Genomic DNA, 12,415 nt, shown 5'->3' with positions numbered 1-12,415 from the left:
TTTGAGTGACTCCCTTGATTTATGTAGATTCCGTCATCCTCATGCTCTTGGGATTAAACCTCAAATGATCATGATTTAGTATCCAGGTATAATTGCTCAGTTGAAATTGTTAATGTATTGTTAAGGAATTCTGCATCTGTGTTTATATAATATTTGTCCGTGCCATGTATTTTTTGTAATATACTTGAGAGTTTTAGTGTTAGGGTTATATATATTGGTCTTAACAATGAGTTGCATAGCTTGCTCCCCTCTTTTGGTTTCTGAAAAATTTGTGTATAGTTAGTATGCATTTTCTTCAACTTTCTGATTCATTTGAAAAACTGAGTATGAGCTTTTCTTTCTGGGAAGGTTTTGATAATCAATTCAATCCATTTAAGAGTTCTAGGGCTACTCAAATTATCTCACTATGTGTCAGTGTTGGAAAATAAATGAAGTTTTTATTCTCAATATTTCATGCAAATTGTTAAATTTATTGCAATAGAGTAGTCAATGATATTTCTTACTATCCCTTAAAAAATACATAGTTATAAATCTGTAAGAGTTCTGATATTGGTAATTTGTATTTTCCCTCTATTTTTTTCTTCACAGTCTTGTTAGGAGTTTATTAATTTTAATATTCTTTTCAAGGAACAAACTTCTGTGTTTTTAATTTTATTCTAACTTTCTGTTTTCTATTCTACTGATTTTACTCATATCTTTACTATTCTCATCCTTTTACTTACATTTTAATTAATTAATATTTCCTAATTTTTAAACTGGGAACTTGATTTTAATTTTTTGTTTTTGTTTTTGCTTTTCTAATATAAGACAATAAATCTTCCTTCACGCATTGCAAGCATTATCCCACAATATTTAATAAATAATGTTCTTGTTATAGTTCAGTTGCTTTTATTTTAAAATTACATTGTATTCATCAAATGCAATGAATATGCCACAATGGTGAAAGACGTTGTATGATGTGGGAGGAGTGGGGGTGGGGTGGGGAGGGTCTATGGGAACCTCTTATATTTTTTAATGTAACATATTTTTGTAATCTATGTATCTTCAAAAAGCACAATTTAAAAAATGATGGGGGAAGGGTGGGGGGTAGTGTACATGGGAACCTCTTATGTTTTTTACTGTAACGTTTTGTGTCATCTCTTAACTTTAAAAAAGATAATTAAAAATTTAAATTAATTTTTTAAAAAAATTACATTGTGATTTCTCTTTGGTCACAAGCTACTTATAAAGTGCTATTTATTTTTCAAATGTCATGGTATTTTCTAGATTATCTTGTTGATTTGTAATTCAGTGCTTTTGTGATCACAAAACATACCCTGGAGTTTATACTAGGAATGAATGGCTCTTACCTAAATACCATCAGTTTTGAGTTTAAAATTGTTTCATGAACCTGAGCGAGTTCTTTCAGAGTGTTTCAAACAGAACAGTTTGTAATCATTGTTGAGCTTTAAAATTTCTTCTGCAGTGTATAAAATTGTATAGGCTGGCTTCAAAACCAGAGATTTGGTTATAGTGGGGCAAATATTTTTGGTGCATTTTCTTAGTTAAGAAACTAACCAGATAACTAGACCAGATAACTTATTGGTTAATACATCCCAAATTTTAGTAGATTAATTCAAACTTTCATATAGTAATAACTACATGCCAGGTTTGTGCTGGGAACTAGAGCTTTAATTAAGATATCAAGACACTTTCATTTTCTTCTTACATAAAGTTTCAAGTGTGTCAATATAAGTAAAACATTGTGTGAGAATTTGTGTGTGTGCATGTGTTTGTGTGTGTATATAAGCACAAAATCACTCCTGCTTATCAATGACTGTATGCACCCAATGTAATGTGCCAATATGAAGGAATCATTCTCTGACCGATCTACTTGTCAGTGTTAAATATAAATAAAAAGTTAGATTAAAAACCCATCAAGGGAAAAAGCTTGTTCACATAGTACTAAAACAAATGGGAACTTCTAAATGAAGAATTTATTTTTCAATCTGGATAATTTCTCAGACTTTCTAATAGAACCAAAAATCAAATTCCAAATAAATTCTTGTGTTATACACTCTGTCTCCTACACACATACACACAAACTCATTCACCGACTCATTTCATGATAGGGAGTTTGTTAAGTTCTGAGGATGTTTCCACAGTGTTTTTAAAAATGTTTTGGTTTCAAATTCAATTGAAAAATTATTTGAAGCATAGGATGGAGAAATTAATTCAACTATGGTTTTACAACTTTTAAAAAAATGTAGTATATTTCAGATGTAGCAAGCAGGTATGTTTTTGCATATTTTGATCCACCATATTTTATTCTTTTCAAGTCTGTGTTTAAAACACAGAATCACTCATCTTTATTTTCCAAGGGATAAAATAAGTATATACTATAAGAGATCTGAGAAAGCAAAATACTTTCCAAGTTGTTGGTGGCAAAATGGATAATAATAATCATTACATACATTGACTTTGTATATGATGAATTAAATTATTGTTCTTTTATTTTAATAGCCGAAAAATAAACTTCGGGACATATGATAATTACGTTCCAGGTAAGAATTTTCTCTTAGAGTTCACTATTCATTTAAAAAAAAAAACATAATTAATTTTAGTGTTAAGGGATTATTATCCTCCATTCTAAGTAAAAAAGCAGACACTGCCATGGTATATTATTAAAAACATAATATTTTATTTCCATAGCACCTTTCTCACATGCTCAGTGAAACACAGTAATACGATTTTTGTTGTTTTAAATCAAGAACAGTTAAGCAAATATGTTCTGCAACATGGAGGTGACACATTTTATGCTGGAAATCATACAATCGATAATCTTCAGTTGAAAGACAATGTGGAAATTGAAGAAATACCTTTGTGCCAATGTCAGGAAGCTCTTCTATTACATTCTTGATAGATTATACCCAGCTTATAATTGACCAAAACTTTAATACTGCACAAGGCCAGGCTATCTGATGTTGAGTAGCCTTAATTATCATGTGGTTTCCTTCATATATTGATTGAGCTTATATCCTCTTGACATTCTGTGAATTTATCCCATTAACCCTGATTCTTTCTTTAGAAGACTCACGAGATAAGTCTATTTCCTCTTACAGACAATACTTCCAAGATTTAAATACAGCGATAATATATCTCATTGGTCTCAATGGTAACTCAAATGTTCTGACCCATTTCTACTATAATTACCAGGTAACTTCACCCTCCTGGTAACCCTTCTGCAGATATCCTTGATTTGTCAATTTTCTTAAAATTAAAAAAGGCACCATAGCAATGCACTTCTCTTAGGTGTTTAGTAGTTAACTCTTGTAGCTTGAAAAAATGATGAATAACTAAGGGGATTTTAGAGATTAACACTTGAATTCGGTCTTAATTTCACCGACTGTTTTATGCCAGGCTCTGTGCTATGTGCTTTGGGGGCTTCAGAAGTAGATAGCATATTTCTGTTCTCAGTGAAATTGCATTCTAACCAAAAGAGCATAAAGCAAAAATATAAACAGGAAGAGAGGGAAAAATTTAAAAGGAATCAGAAAACTCTTTCCATTTCGACATAGGCTATATTGTTTTCACAATGACTACTTTATATAGTTATACACAACACTGGTTGGATCAGAAAAAGGGGATGTTTTTTCCTCATATTAGCAACAGAGAAATTCAATAACTAGCAAATAAAGTAACCCATAATTTGATTCATTTATTTATGTGTTTACCTGATATGTACTTCACTTACTGCCATTATAATTCTGATTAAGTTCTAACCATTTACTCCCAAGTGCATGTTTTGTTCTTACTTATTTCAGTCAGCGAATTAAGCAAAAAGTCATGGAATCAGCAACACTTTGCCCTAGCATTTCCCAAACCACCCCGACCAGGAAAGAAAAGGAGATCAAAACCTTCCCAATTACGAGATAATAATGCAATTCCTGTAAGTATGAAAAAAAAAATTACGTAGTTTTACTGGTAATAAAGTTGTGAAATTATATTTAATTGTATATGTTGTAGATCAGTGCAGACCAATGGAACTTTCTGCAATGATGAAAATATTTTAGATCTTTGCATTCCAATACAGCTGCTGAACAGTTGAAATAAGGCTAGTGCAAATAAGAACTTAAATATTACATTTCATTTTAATATAATTTAATTTAAATGGTCATAGGGGAAAGTAGACATATTTTATTTACATTTCACTGTCAGATGTCTCCTTATTTCACATTAACTAATTATTCGCTCAGTACTCCCCACTTGCACAAAATATATAACTAACAATCACAGAGAGTTGAAGACCCTAAAGCTATAGTTAATATGAACATTTAGGAAAAGCTCCCTAGCTGTAGAAGTCCTCTTAGTTGAATCACAGAGTTACATTAAACCTTAATTAAGATTTAGTGTATCCTCATTTCTATAATCTAGATTTTTGGATTCTGAGCATTGGAAGAAAAATATTGCCTAATGTTTCTCTACCATAGAGTTGATCTTCTCAATGCACAAGAATAATAGTTAGCAATTTGGAATCATCTATGGGATAAGAATAGTTTCAAAGAAAAGTATCTACCAGATAAATGTAGCACCACGACTTTTTCAATTGAAGTCCATATATCCCACCAGTAGTTATCCAGATTTCTTGTGTCTTCCCATCATCATTTCTTTTCCTTTTATTCCTTATCCAATTTATCTATTTCATCACATGTTAATATTCCTATTGAAATCAGCTATTATTGCCATTAGGCTTTGGAAAATATCTGGTTAAGAGTTGAAAATAAAATGCACTGTTCTGTACAAATTCATGTGCCCTGAATGTTGCCACTTCCTTTAGTTCAGTTATCTATTTGGTAATACTTATTTTATATCCTGCAAGCAGGAGGAATACCTTTAACCATAGGTAGCTTAGAGACCTAGAAAGTGGAAATAGAGACCGAGATATGCCTGAAACCTGGAACAATTAGGTACAAGAGAACAACTAGTTTATGAACAGGCCTAGGGATGGAGGGCAGGCAACATACTCCAAGAATTCTCAAGAACATAGAATATACAAAAAAGAAAAAGCCCTTTTCTGGTTGAGAAGATAGGTTCTGATATGTCATGAATCACTATAGTTCATGACCAATTCTAACATAAAATCTCTAGGGAATTAAAAAGACACCCAAAAATGAAATTGGACCCCAAATGAGATATGATTATTGTTGATCAAAAAGAATGAAATTGGAAAAGCAGGATGAATTAAAAAATCTACAATTTGTCCACTTTTTCCAAACTTAAAGTCTTTTCAGGGTTGGAGTTAAAATATATGTGGTTTGTGATAATAAAGACAGTGTAACTCACATACAGTGATCATCATTATTCTAACCAATATTTCAGAAATATGATGAAGAAAAACTCAAGCAGTCTCGGAAAAGACCTTTATGGATGCACAGTTCTTTAATGAGTATTTCAGAGAGACCTTCTGTTTATTTAGCTGCCAGGAGGCAGCCTTCAGGCAAACGAATATATCCTGCCAAAGGGGATTCTAAAGAAGCAGATGTACCAAAGCATCCCCCTGAAGAAATAAGTAAGAAACCTTCAGTAGGTAAAAAAGCAGACAAAAAGGACAAATCCTCAGATACAGAATCAGAACCCACAGTTTTACCAAAAGAAGCAAAGAAAGACTCAAAAAAAGGCAAGGAGCCAGGCGCTGATGCCGCCAAAGTAGCAAAGAAAGATTCAAAGAAGGCAAAGGGCACAGATACAGAAAGTGAAAGTGATAAAGGAGGCGCAAAGAAAGATTCTGGAAAGGGTAAGAAAGAAGCAAAGGGTAAGGGTTCAGAAACAGAAAGTGAAAGTGACAAAGGAGGAGCAAAGAAAGATGCTGGCAAAGGTAAAGACTCAAAGAAGGATAAGGGTGCAGGAGCAGTAAGTGAAGGTGATAAAGGAGGAGCAAAGAAAGATTCTGGAAAAGGTAAGAAAGACTCAAAGAAGGGTAAGGATACAGAAACAGAAAGTGAAAGTGATAAAGGAGGATCAAAGAAAGATGCTGGCAAAGGTAAGAAAGAGTCAAAGAAGGATAAGGGTGCAGAAGCAGCAAGTGAAGGTGATAAAGGAGGACCAAAGAAAGATGCTGGAAAAGGTAAGAAAGATTCAAAGGGTAAGGATACAGCTTCAGAATCAGAAGATGAAAAAGCAAAAGATGCCAAAAAAGGCAAGAAAGATGAAAAGAAAGGGAAGGATGCAGCTACAGACTCTGAAGGTGAAAAAGCAGATTCAAAGAAGGATAAGAGTGGGAAAAAGGATGCAAAAGATGCAAAAAAACCTGGTGATAAAGAGGGTGAATCAAAGGATGATGCCAAGAAAGATGCTAAGAAAGGTAGTAAAAAAGATAAGAAAGATGAAAAGAAGCCTGGTGAGGCAGAGAATGTACCAAAGGATGATGCCAAGAAAGATGGCAAGAAAGATGCCAAGAAAGATGATAAGAAAGATGCCAAGAAAGATGATAAGAAAGATGCCAAGAAAGATGATAAGAAAGATGCCAAGAAAGATTCCAAGAAAGATGCCAAGAAAGATACTGACACAGAATCTGCTGATTCAAAGGGTGCGAAGAAGAAAGACAAGAAGGGCAAGTAGACCTTGGATAATAATTTAAACCAAAAGAATTAAATGGAGAGTTATTTGATGAAGCACTTTTAGTAGCCTAAAGTTGAGTCTAGAGTGAAAAAAGAGGGGTTCAGATTACTAATCAATTAATTTTTAAAAGAGAGCAAAGAAGAATGCAAAGATAGATCCAGAAAAGTTTCATAATAATTTAAGAAAGATGGTAAGAGAAATTGAAGGAGGATTCAATGAAGGACTTGGAAGCTTCTTATGCTTAATTTGGGGATATGAAGGCTTCGATGAAAGATCAAAGAAAGATACAAAAAAAGAGAGAATGTTTAAGTAAGGATGTAGAAGGTAAAGACTGAATCTATGGATACCAAAAAAAAAAAAAAAAAAAAGTTCAAAGCAGGTTTCCAAAAAATTCCAAGAAGGCAGATATGGAATTCATGTGTAAAAAAGAAAAAAAAAAAGAAAACCAGAATTTGCATCCATAGATTTATTAACTAAAAATAAAAACCACCAGATTCACAAAAGGAAATAAAATAAATTTTGGAAAGTCTACTTTCAAATGAATACAAATTAAAGTTAGCAAAGCATTCTTCAAAAAAGAAAAAGAAAACATCATCACTCCTTGTGTGCTATATTGCCATCTTTTAAGTTCAAACAACTACCACCATATTGATGGATATTGAGTATTCCACTTCTAAACCAAGTAAGTCATACCTGGTAAGTTAGTTTCATTTGATTTTCAGCCAAAATTAAAAATATAAATTTGAATTGATATTTGTTCTCTTGTAATAGCTGTGTAGTTTATAATTGTAGGTTTTTACTAGGTTAAAATTGTACGAATTTTATCAAGCCAAATTTCTCATGAGCTTTTTCATTATAAGAAATATTTAAAGCACTTGAACAGGATTCCAAAAGCAAGAAGCTTTAGAAAGTGTCCAAGGAGAAGTTTGAGGGAAGTAGAATTAGTCTGTGTGAGGGAAAGGAGACTGCCTTATGATTTAAGAAACTTTTAAGAATTATTTTTCAATTTTTTAACAAAAACCACTGGCCACCTTCTTTCCATTTAGGAAAGAATGAAAATAAATTATCAAGAAGAACAAATTTAAATGAAGCATATAAAAAAGCTTCCTGGTAAGTTGTTACTTATACAAACATAAATCCACCCAAATTTAACAGTGTAACAGAGTAAGGAAATCTATATAATATTATTTAGATGTGTAAATGTGTATCTTTATATCCATAGTAAACTATCTCATGAATGACAAGTTCTATTAATGGGAAGGAAATAGGAAAATCAATACAAACCAAAACAGCAAAACCCTTGACCTTCTCAATTAGTGGTGATGAATTCACTTCTGATTTAAAGCGTTCTCTTTCAAATAAACTCAACATTGTTGCAGAACTTGCTAAGTGATTTTGTTTCCCCTTTATCCTTCCCATTATCAACTTTGGATGCAAGAGAAAGCTTCTTGATAATTAAAGGAAGAGTCTCCTATTCTATATGCTCCTAAGAGCTAGCTCACAATGAACAGTGTGGTAGAATTGTTTTGCCTGTTCTTTAAGCACTTTCTCCTGCCCCACTGCATCAACTAGCTGAGGATGAATGGCTATTGTAAAACTCAAGGTCAACCAGTTGGTCCCTGATCTGGACTAGCTATAACAACATAGAGTCAAATATTGTCCCTCACTTCTCCTCTTCCCTTCAAGCACTTTCTCATTCTATCTCTCCCTTTATGGCTTATAGTGAAAAATCTATACTAAAAATCTCCTGATTTCCAAATTTTTCTGGAAAAGTTAGAATTACTCTGAGGATTTAGGTAATCTTTTTAAGTTCTATTTTTCTTGGAAAACAAAACCAAAAATAGGCTCTCAAGATTTTCTGCCATAGGAATCAAAAAGTTAGGTTTTAGACTAAAAATTTTAAGGACTGTTTGTTTTTTTAAACCCTCCCTCAAGCCTGTAAATGGTTGATTAATTAAATAGGGTGCCTTTTGAATGGAGGAGCTTGCAATGAAAGAACAAACCTTGAAAATTATTTCAGAAGTTATTTTCTCAACACAAGTAATAAAAGAACCTATTCTATTAGCACAAGGTTTCCAAGTACAGCTGCTATGGAGCAGTGTTAAAATTCAAGGGGGCAAGTTGAAAGTTGAAGTCCAAGACTTATAAAAGGCAGCCTTAAGTTTATGTTCTGGGATCTTGCTAAATATCACATTAAAGTTATTTATTATTTATTTTTCTATTCATGTATTTATTTGCTTTTAAGTAATTATTTTAAATTTTAAAAAGTAAAATAACAGTAAAAGGCAGCTCAACAAATGGAAGCATTACTCCTAAAACTTTCTGTCCAGGCACTTTTATCTCATCTAATTTCAACTACTAACACAATTATTCCTCTAGTGTTCAGGAAGACACATAGATTAGTTAAATGACCTAGTCAAGGTCTCCTTATTAATGAAAAAAAATGAAAAAGAAAAAAATGCTTAATCATATTCATATCTCACAAAACATTTTTTTGACCTTTAGCATTAATACAGTACCAACTTAGCATTTGCTACAAAAAACATTACAATGCTTTTGTTAACTATAGTCTATAAATTACATTAGGCATATTTTCTCATGTATCACTGCATTCTTAACCCCTTGAAGTAAAACGTTCCTGTATTTATATTATTAACCACAAGCCTCATCTACTGACCAAATCAGTGGTATACATTCCCTTTATCATCCTCCAGCTGTCTTCCAGCTAACATTAACCCCATTCTCCATGTAGCAACCATCATTCTCCTTCATTGACCAAATCCTTCTAGTGCATTTAGACCATATTAAGTACAATCCTTTCTCTTCCTCTGGCATAGGAAGCATTTAATGATCTGGCTGTTGACTGCTTCTCTATCCTCTTGTGGTAGCACTAGATTTCATATCCCCTATGCTCTTATCACACTGGAATTCTTTCTATATTTGACCACTCTGAAATTATTACAATATCAGTCCTCCACCTTTGATCATTCTGTCTACAACACTGTGTTCATAGAACTTTACCTGGCTGATTTTTTCAAATTACTCTATCTCAGGTTAAGTTTTACCTTTCCAGACAGGATTTCACTGGCCACCTTCTCTCGTTATTAACTTCCCCATTACCCAGCTACACTCAATCTGAAACCTTTATTCTACCTTGTAGCATGTATAATTCTGTCTCTCTAGATGTATATCATGTGTCTTTCTCTCTACTATATATGAACCTATCTTGTCTATATCATTTATTGCCTATTGCCTGTCTCCCCCACAAGAATAAAAGCCTCGTAAGGGAAAGAAACCATGATTCTCTATTTCTGTATCTTTAAAGCAAACAACTGTTTCAGACAGGGAACATATATTCATTAACCATATGTTAAGTAAATGAATAAATACGGTTAGGAGTTCCTAGTGGATATCATGATTTACCTGGCATGGGTCTCCCCCAAATCCCAAACTGAAAACATGCCAGTCTTAGCAAAGTCAAACTAAAATGATCTTCATGGTCCTTCTGGAAAAGAGAAAGCCCCAAAGAAGGAAATTTTGATAATTAGTGTCCATTTGACCATTTGAAAAGAGGGTTAGAATATTCTCTTATGATAGTTTGATGACATACGGGATATTTTTATGAACAATGAATATGAGTCTAAGTCTGGTTCTATATAGGCTGGCAAAATTTTTTCTTTCCTTCTCATAATTATTTTTTCCTTTTGTTTTCCTTCATAGAAAGATAACCAATGAACACTGCTAAATTCTCAATCATGAAACAATAATGTCATTATGTTCTTTAATAAGGAGAAACAATGGATTTCTTTATGTTAAATTGTTTTCTTTTCTTTAGAAAAATTCTTAATTTGAGTCTTTCATATTACAAAAGCAACCTATGCTTATTGTAGCTTGTGACAGACAGGAATACATAATGGAGAGGCCAAATTTCATTTTCTCTCCACTACTACTCCCTATGATTACCAAAGTTAAGAGACTGGTGTAATTTTCCACCACCTTTCCCATGCACATATAAATATATCCAATACATAAACACATATATTAAAATTTCTGTTTGCTTATTTTTATTGAAAAACGCTCATATATCACGCAATATTTTGCAAGCTGCTTTTTTCCCCCATAGAGACCCTTACTGTCTGTGACAATTGATCTAAAGCAAAATTTATTTTCTGTATTTTTTCAAGGTCTAGGACTCTATACATACAAAGAGTTTTATATAAAGCATGGTGTATCAAACAATTTTAAAGAACTTTTTCTCTTTCTGTCATTTTGCTTGTTTCTACTTTCCTCCCTTCCCCCCAACTCCATACCTGTGCATTCCCTATTCCAACCCCAAATAATTTATATTTGCACCCTATGTATATTATTATATGTGTTTCTCCAAATTCCTGTAGTTATTGATAGTTATGCAGGATAGCCATCATTGACTACTTTATAAAAATATGATAATATACATAGTTTTCTGCATTTTGGTGATCATATAACAGCTTGTGGAAATCCTTCTGAGCCAACAGCCAATTTATAACTCAACTAACATTGTTGAGTTATAAAATTTCACATATTACGGACATTTCATAATATTTTCAGTCATTTAACTATTTATTGGCATTAACCTTCCTTCCAATTTCTTTTTGTCACTAGCTAAACTTTCCATTAATAAGAGAATATCATTAATAGTTAATTTTTTTCTCCATGTATTGTCATTAGTAGAAATTTTGTTCAAAAGGAATATTATCAAAAGAGATTTCCTAACGTCTGTTCCTAGAGATTTTATAATGAACTATTTTTACATTGAGAAGAAGTATTAGGAGAAATAAGAAGCAATGGCTGAGGCACAGAGCTTTGCCATTACACTGCCTGAGATTTAATCTTGGCTCTCTATTAACCATATGCCCTTTGGTCAGGTGAATCATAGATCTGTTATGTGTGAAATGTGAGAAATCTTTAACTCTTAATTCGATTTTAAACATTAAATGAGATTATGTACGTAAAGTGCCCCATTAAATCCAGTAGATATTAGAAAATGAAAGTCATGACAGCTATTATTTTAACTAATCAAATACATATGGCTTTTATTTATTTAGCTCCTAGAAAATTTGGTCCTATCACTACCCTCCAAACAATAATGTCTACAACTTGTTACTGAATTCACAGTTTATTCATATAAAGACTAAGTAAATCATAATGTAAACTATAGACCTTGGTTAGTAACACTGCTTCAGTATTTCTTCATCAATTTTAACAATTAGATCACAGTAATATAAGATATTATTATTGGGGGGAAATGTGGGAAGGGGAGAAAAGGGAAATATGGGAATCCCCTATACTTACAATGTAATTTTTGTGCAATATAAAACTTCTCCATAAAGTTATTCTTAAAAATCTAAAAAGGTAGCCAATTTATTCAAGTAATTTAAAAAATCAATCAGATATTATTGACAAAGTATTTCATAGGCCTCCTTTCCTTAATACCAGTTTATTGACTGCATAATTTTCCCTCTAAATATTTTTAACACCATATAGGCATGGTTAAAATGTATCTTTATTGTAGATCAAGAGATATCATGGCACTATATTCAACAGAGGGGTTGATTAGAAGACTGTTTTTGCTCATATGCAAATAAATACAAGTTTTAAAAAAAAGGCAAGTCAAATTCCCCAGCCAATCCCATAAAGAAAATTAAGGCTTTCAGTGTTCCTCAACAATGAATGTATAAAATGGATTCATAAAATCCGAGGTCTTCTCAAACAAGAAATTATTGATAAAATCATACAAACAATAGGTGTCCAGTTAATGTAAAATAAATAAGAATTCTAG

General features: G+C 32.3%; 1 protein-coding gene across 5 annotated transcripts in view; it reads left to right on the top strand.

Moving 5' to 3' along the window:
* Nucleotides 1-12,415, top strand: part of CYLC2 (cylicin 2) — a 50,664-nt gene that overhangs the window by 6,381 nt on the left and 31,868 nt on the right. For 2 of the 5 annotated variants that reach the window (XM_058302928.2, XM_058302932.2), the window contains 4 exons: nt 2,503-2,543; nt 3,804-3,928; nt 5,359-7,293; nt 7,644-7,707. In XM_058302928.2, coding sequence (XP_058158911.1) covers nt 2,503-2,543; nt 3,804-3,928; nt 5,359-6,597 — 1,405 coding nt within the window. In that variant the 3' untranslated portion in view covers nt 6,598-7,293; nt 7,644-7,707. The remainder of the gene's footprint in view (nt 1-2,502; nt 2,544-3,803; nt 3,929-5,358; nt 7,294-7,643; nt 7,708-12,415) is intronic. The other 3 variants (XM_058302929.2, XM_058302931.2, XM_058302930.2) reach the window with 3 other exon arrangements.

Source organism: Dasypus novemcinctus, chromosome 8 (genome assembly GCF_030445035.2).
Source record: "Dasypus novemcinctus isolate mDasNov1 chromosome 8, mDasNov1.1.hap2, whole genome shotgun sequence".
NCBI classification, from domain to species: Eukaryota; Metazoa; Chordata; class Mammalia; order Cingulata; family Dasypodidae; genus Dasypus; species Dasypus novemcinctus.
The sequence above is the reverse complement of the archived record's forward strand: the minus strand, read 5'-3'. Positions and strand labels throughout refer to the sequence as shown.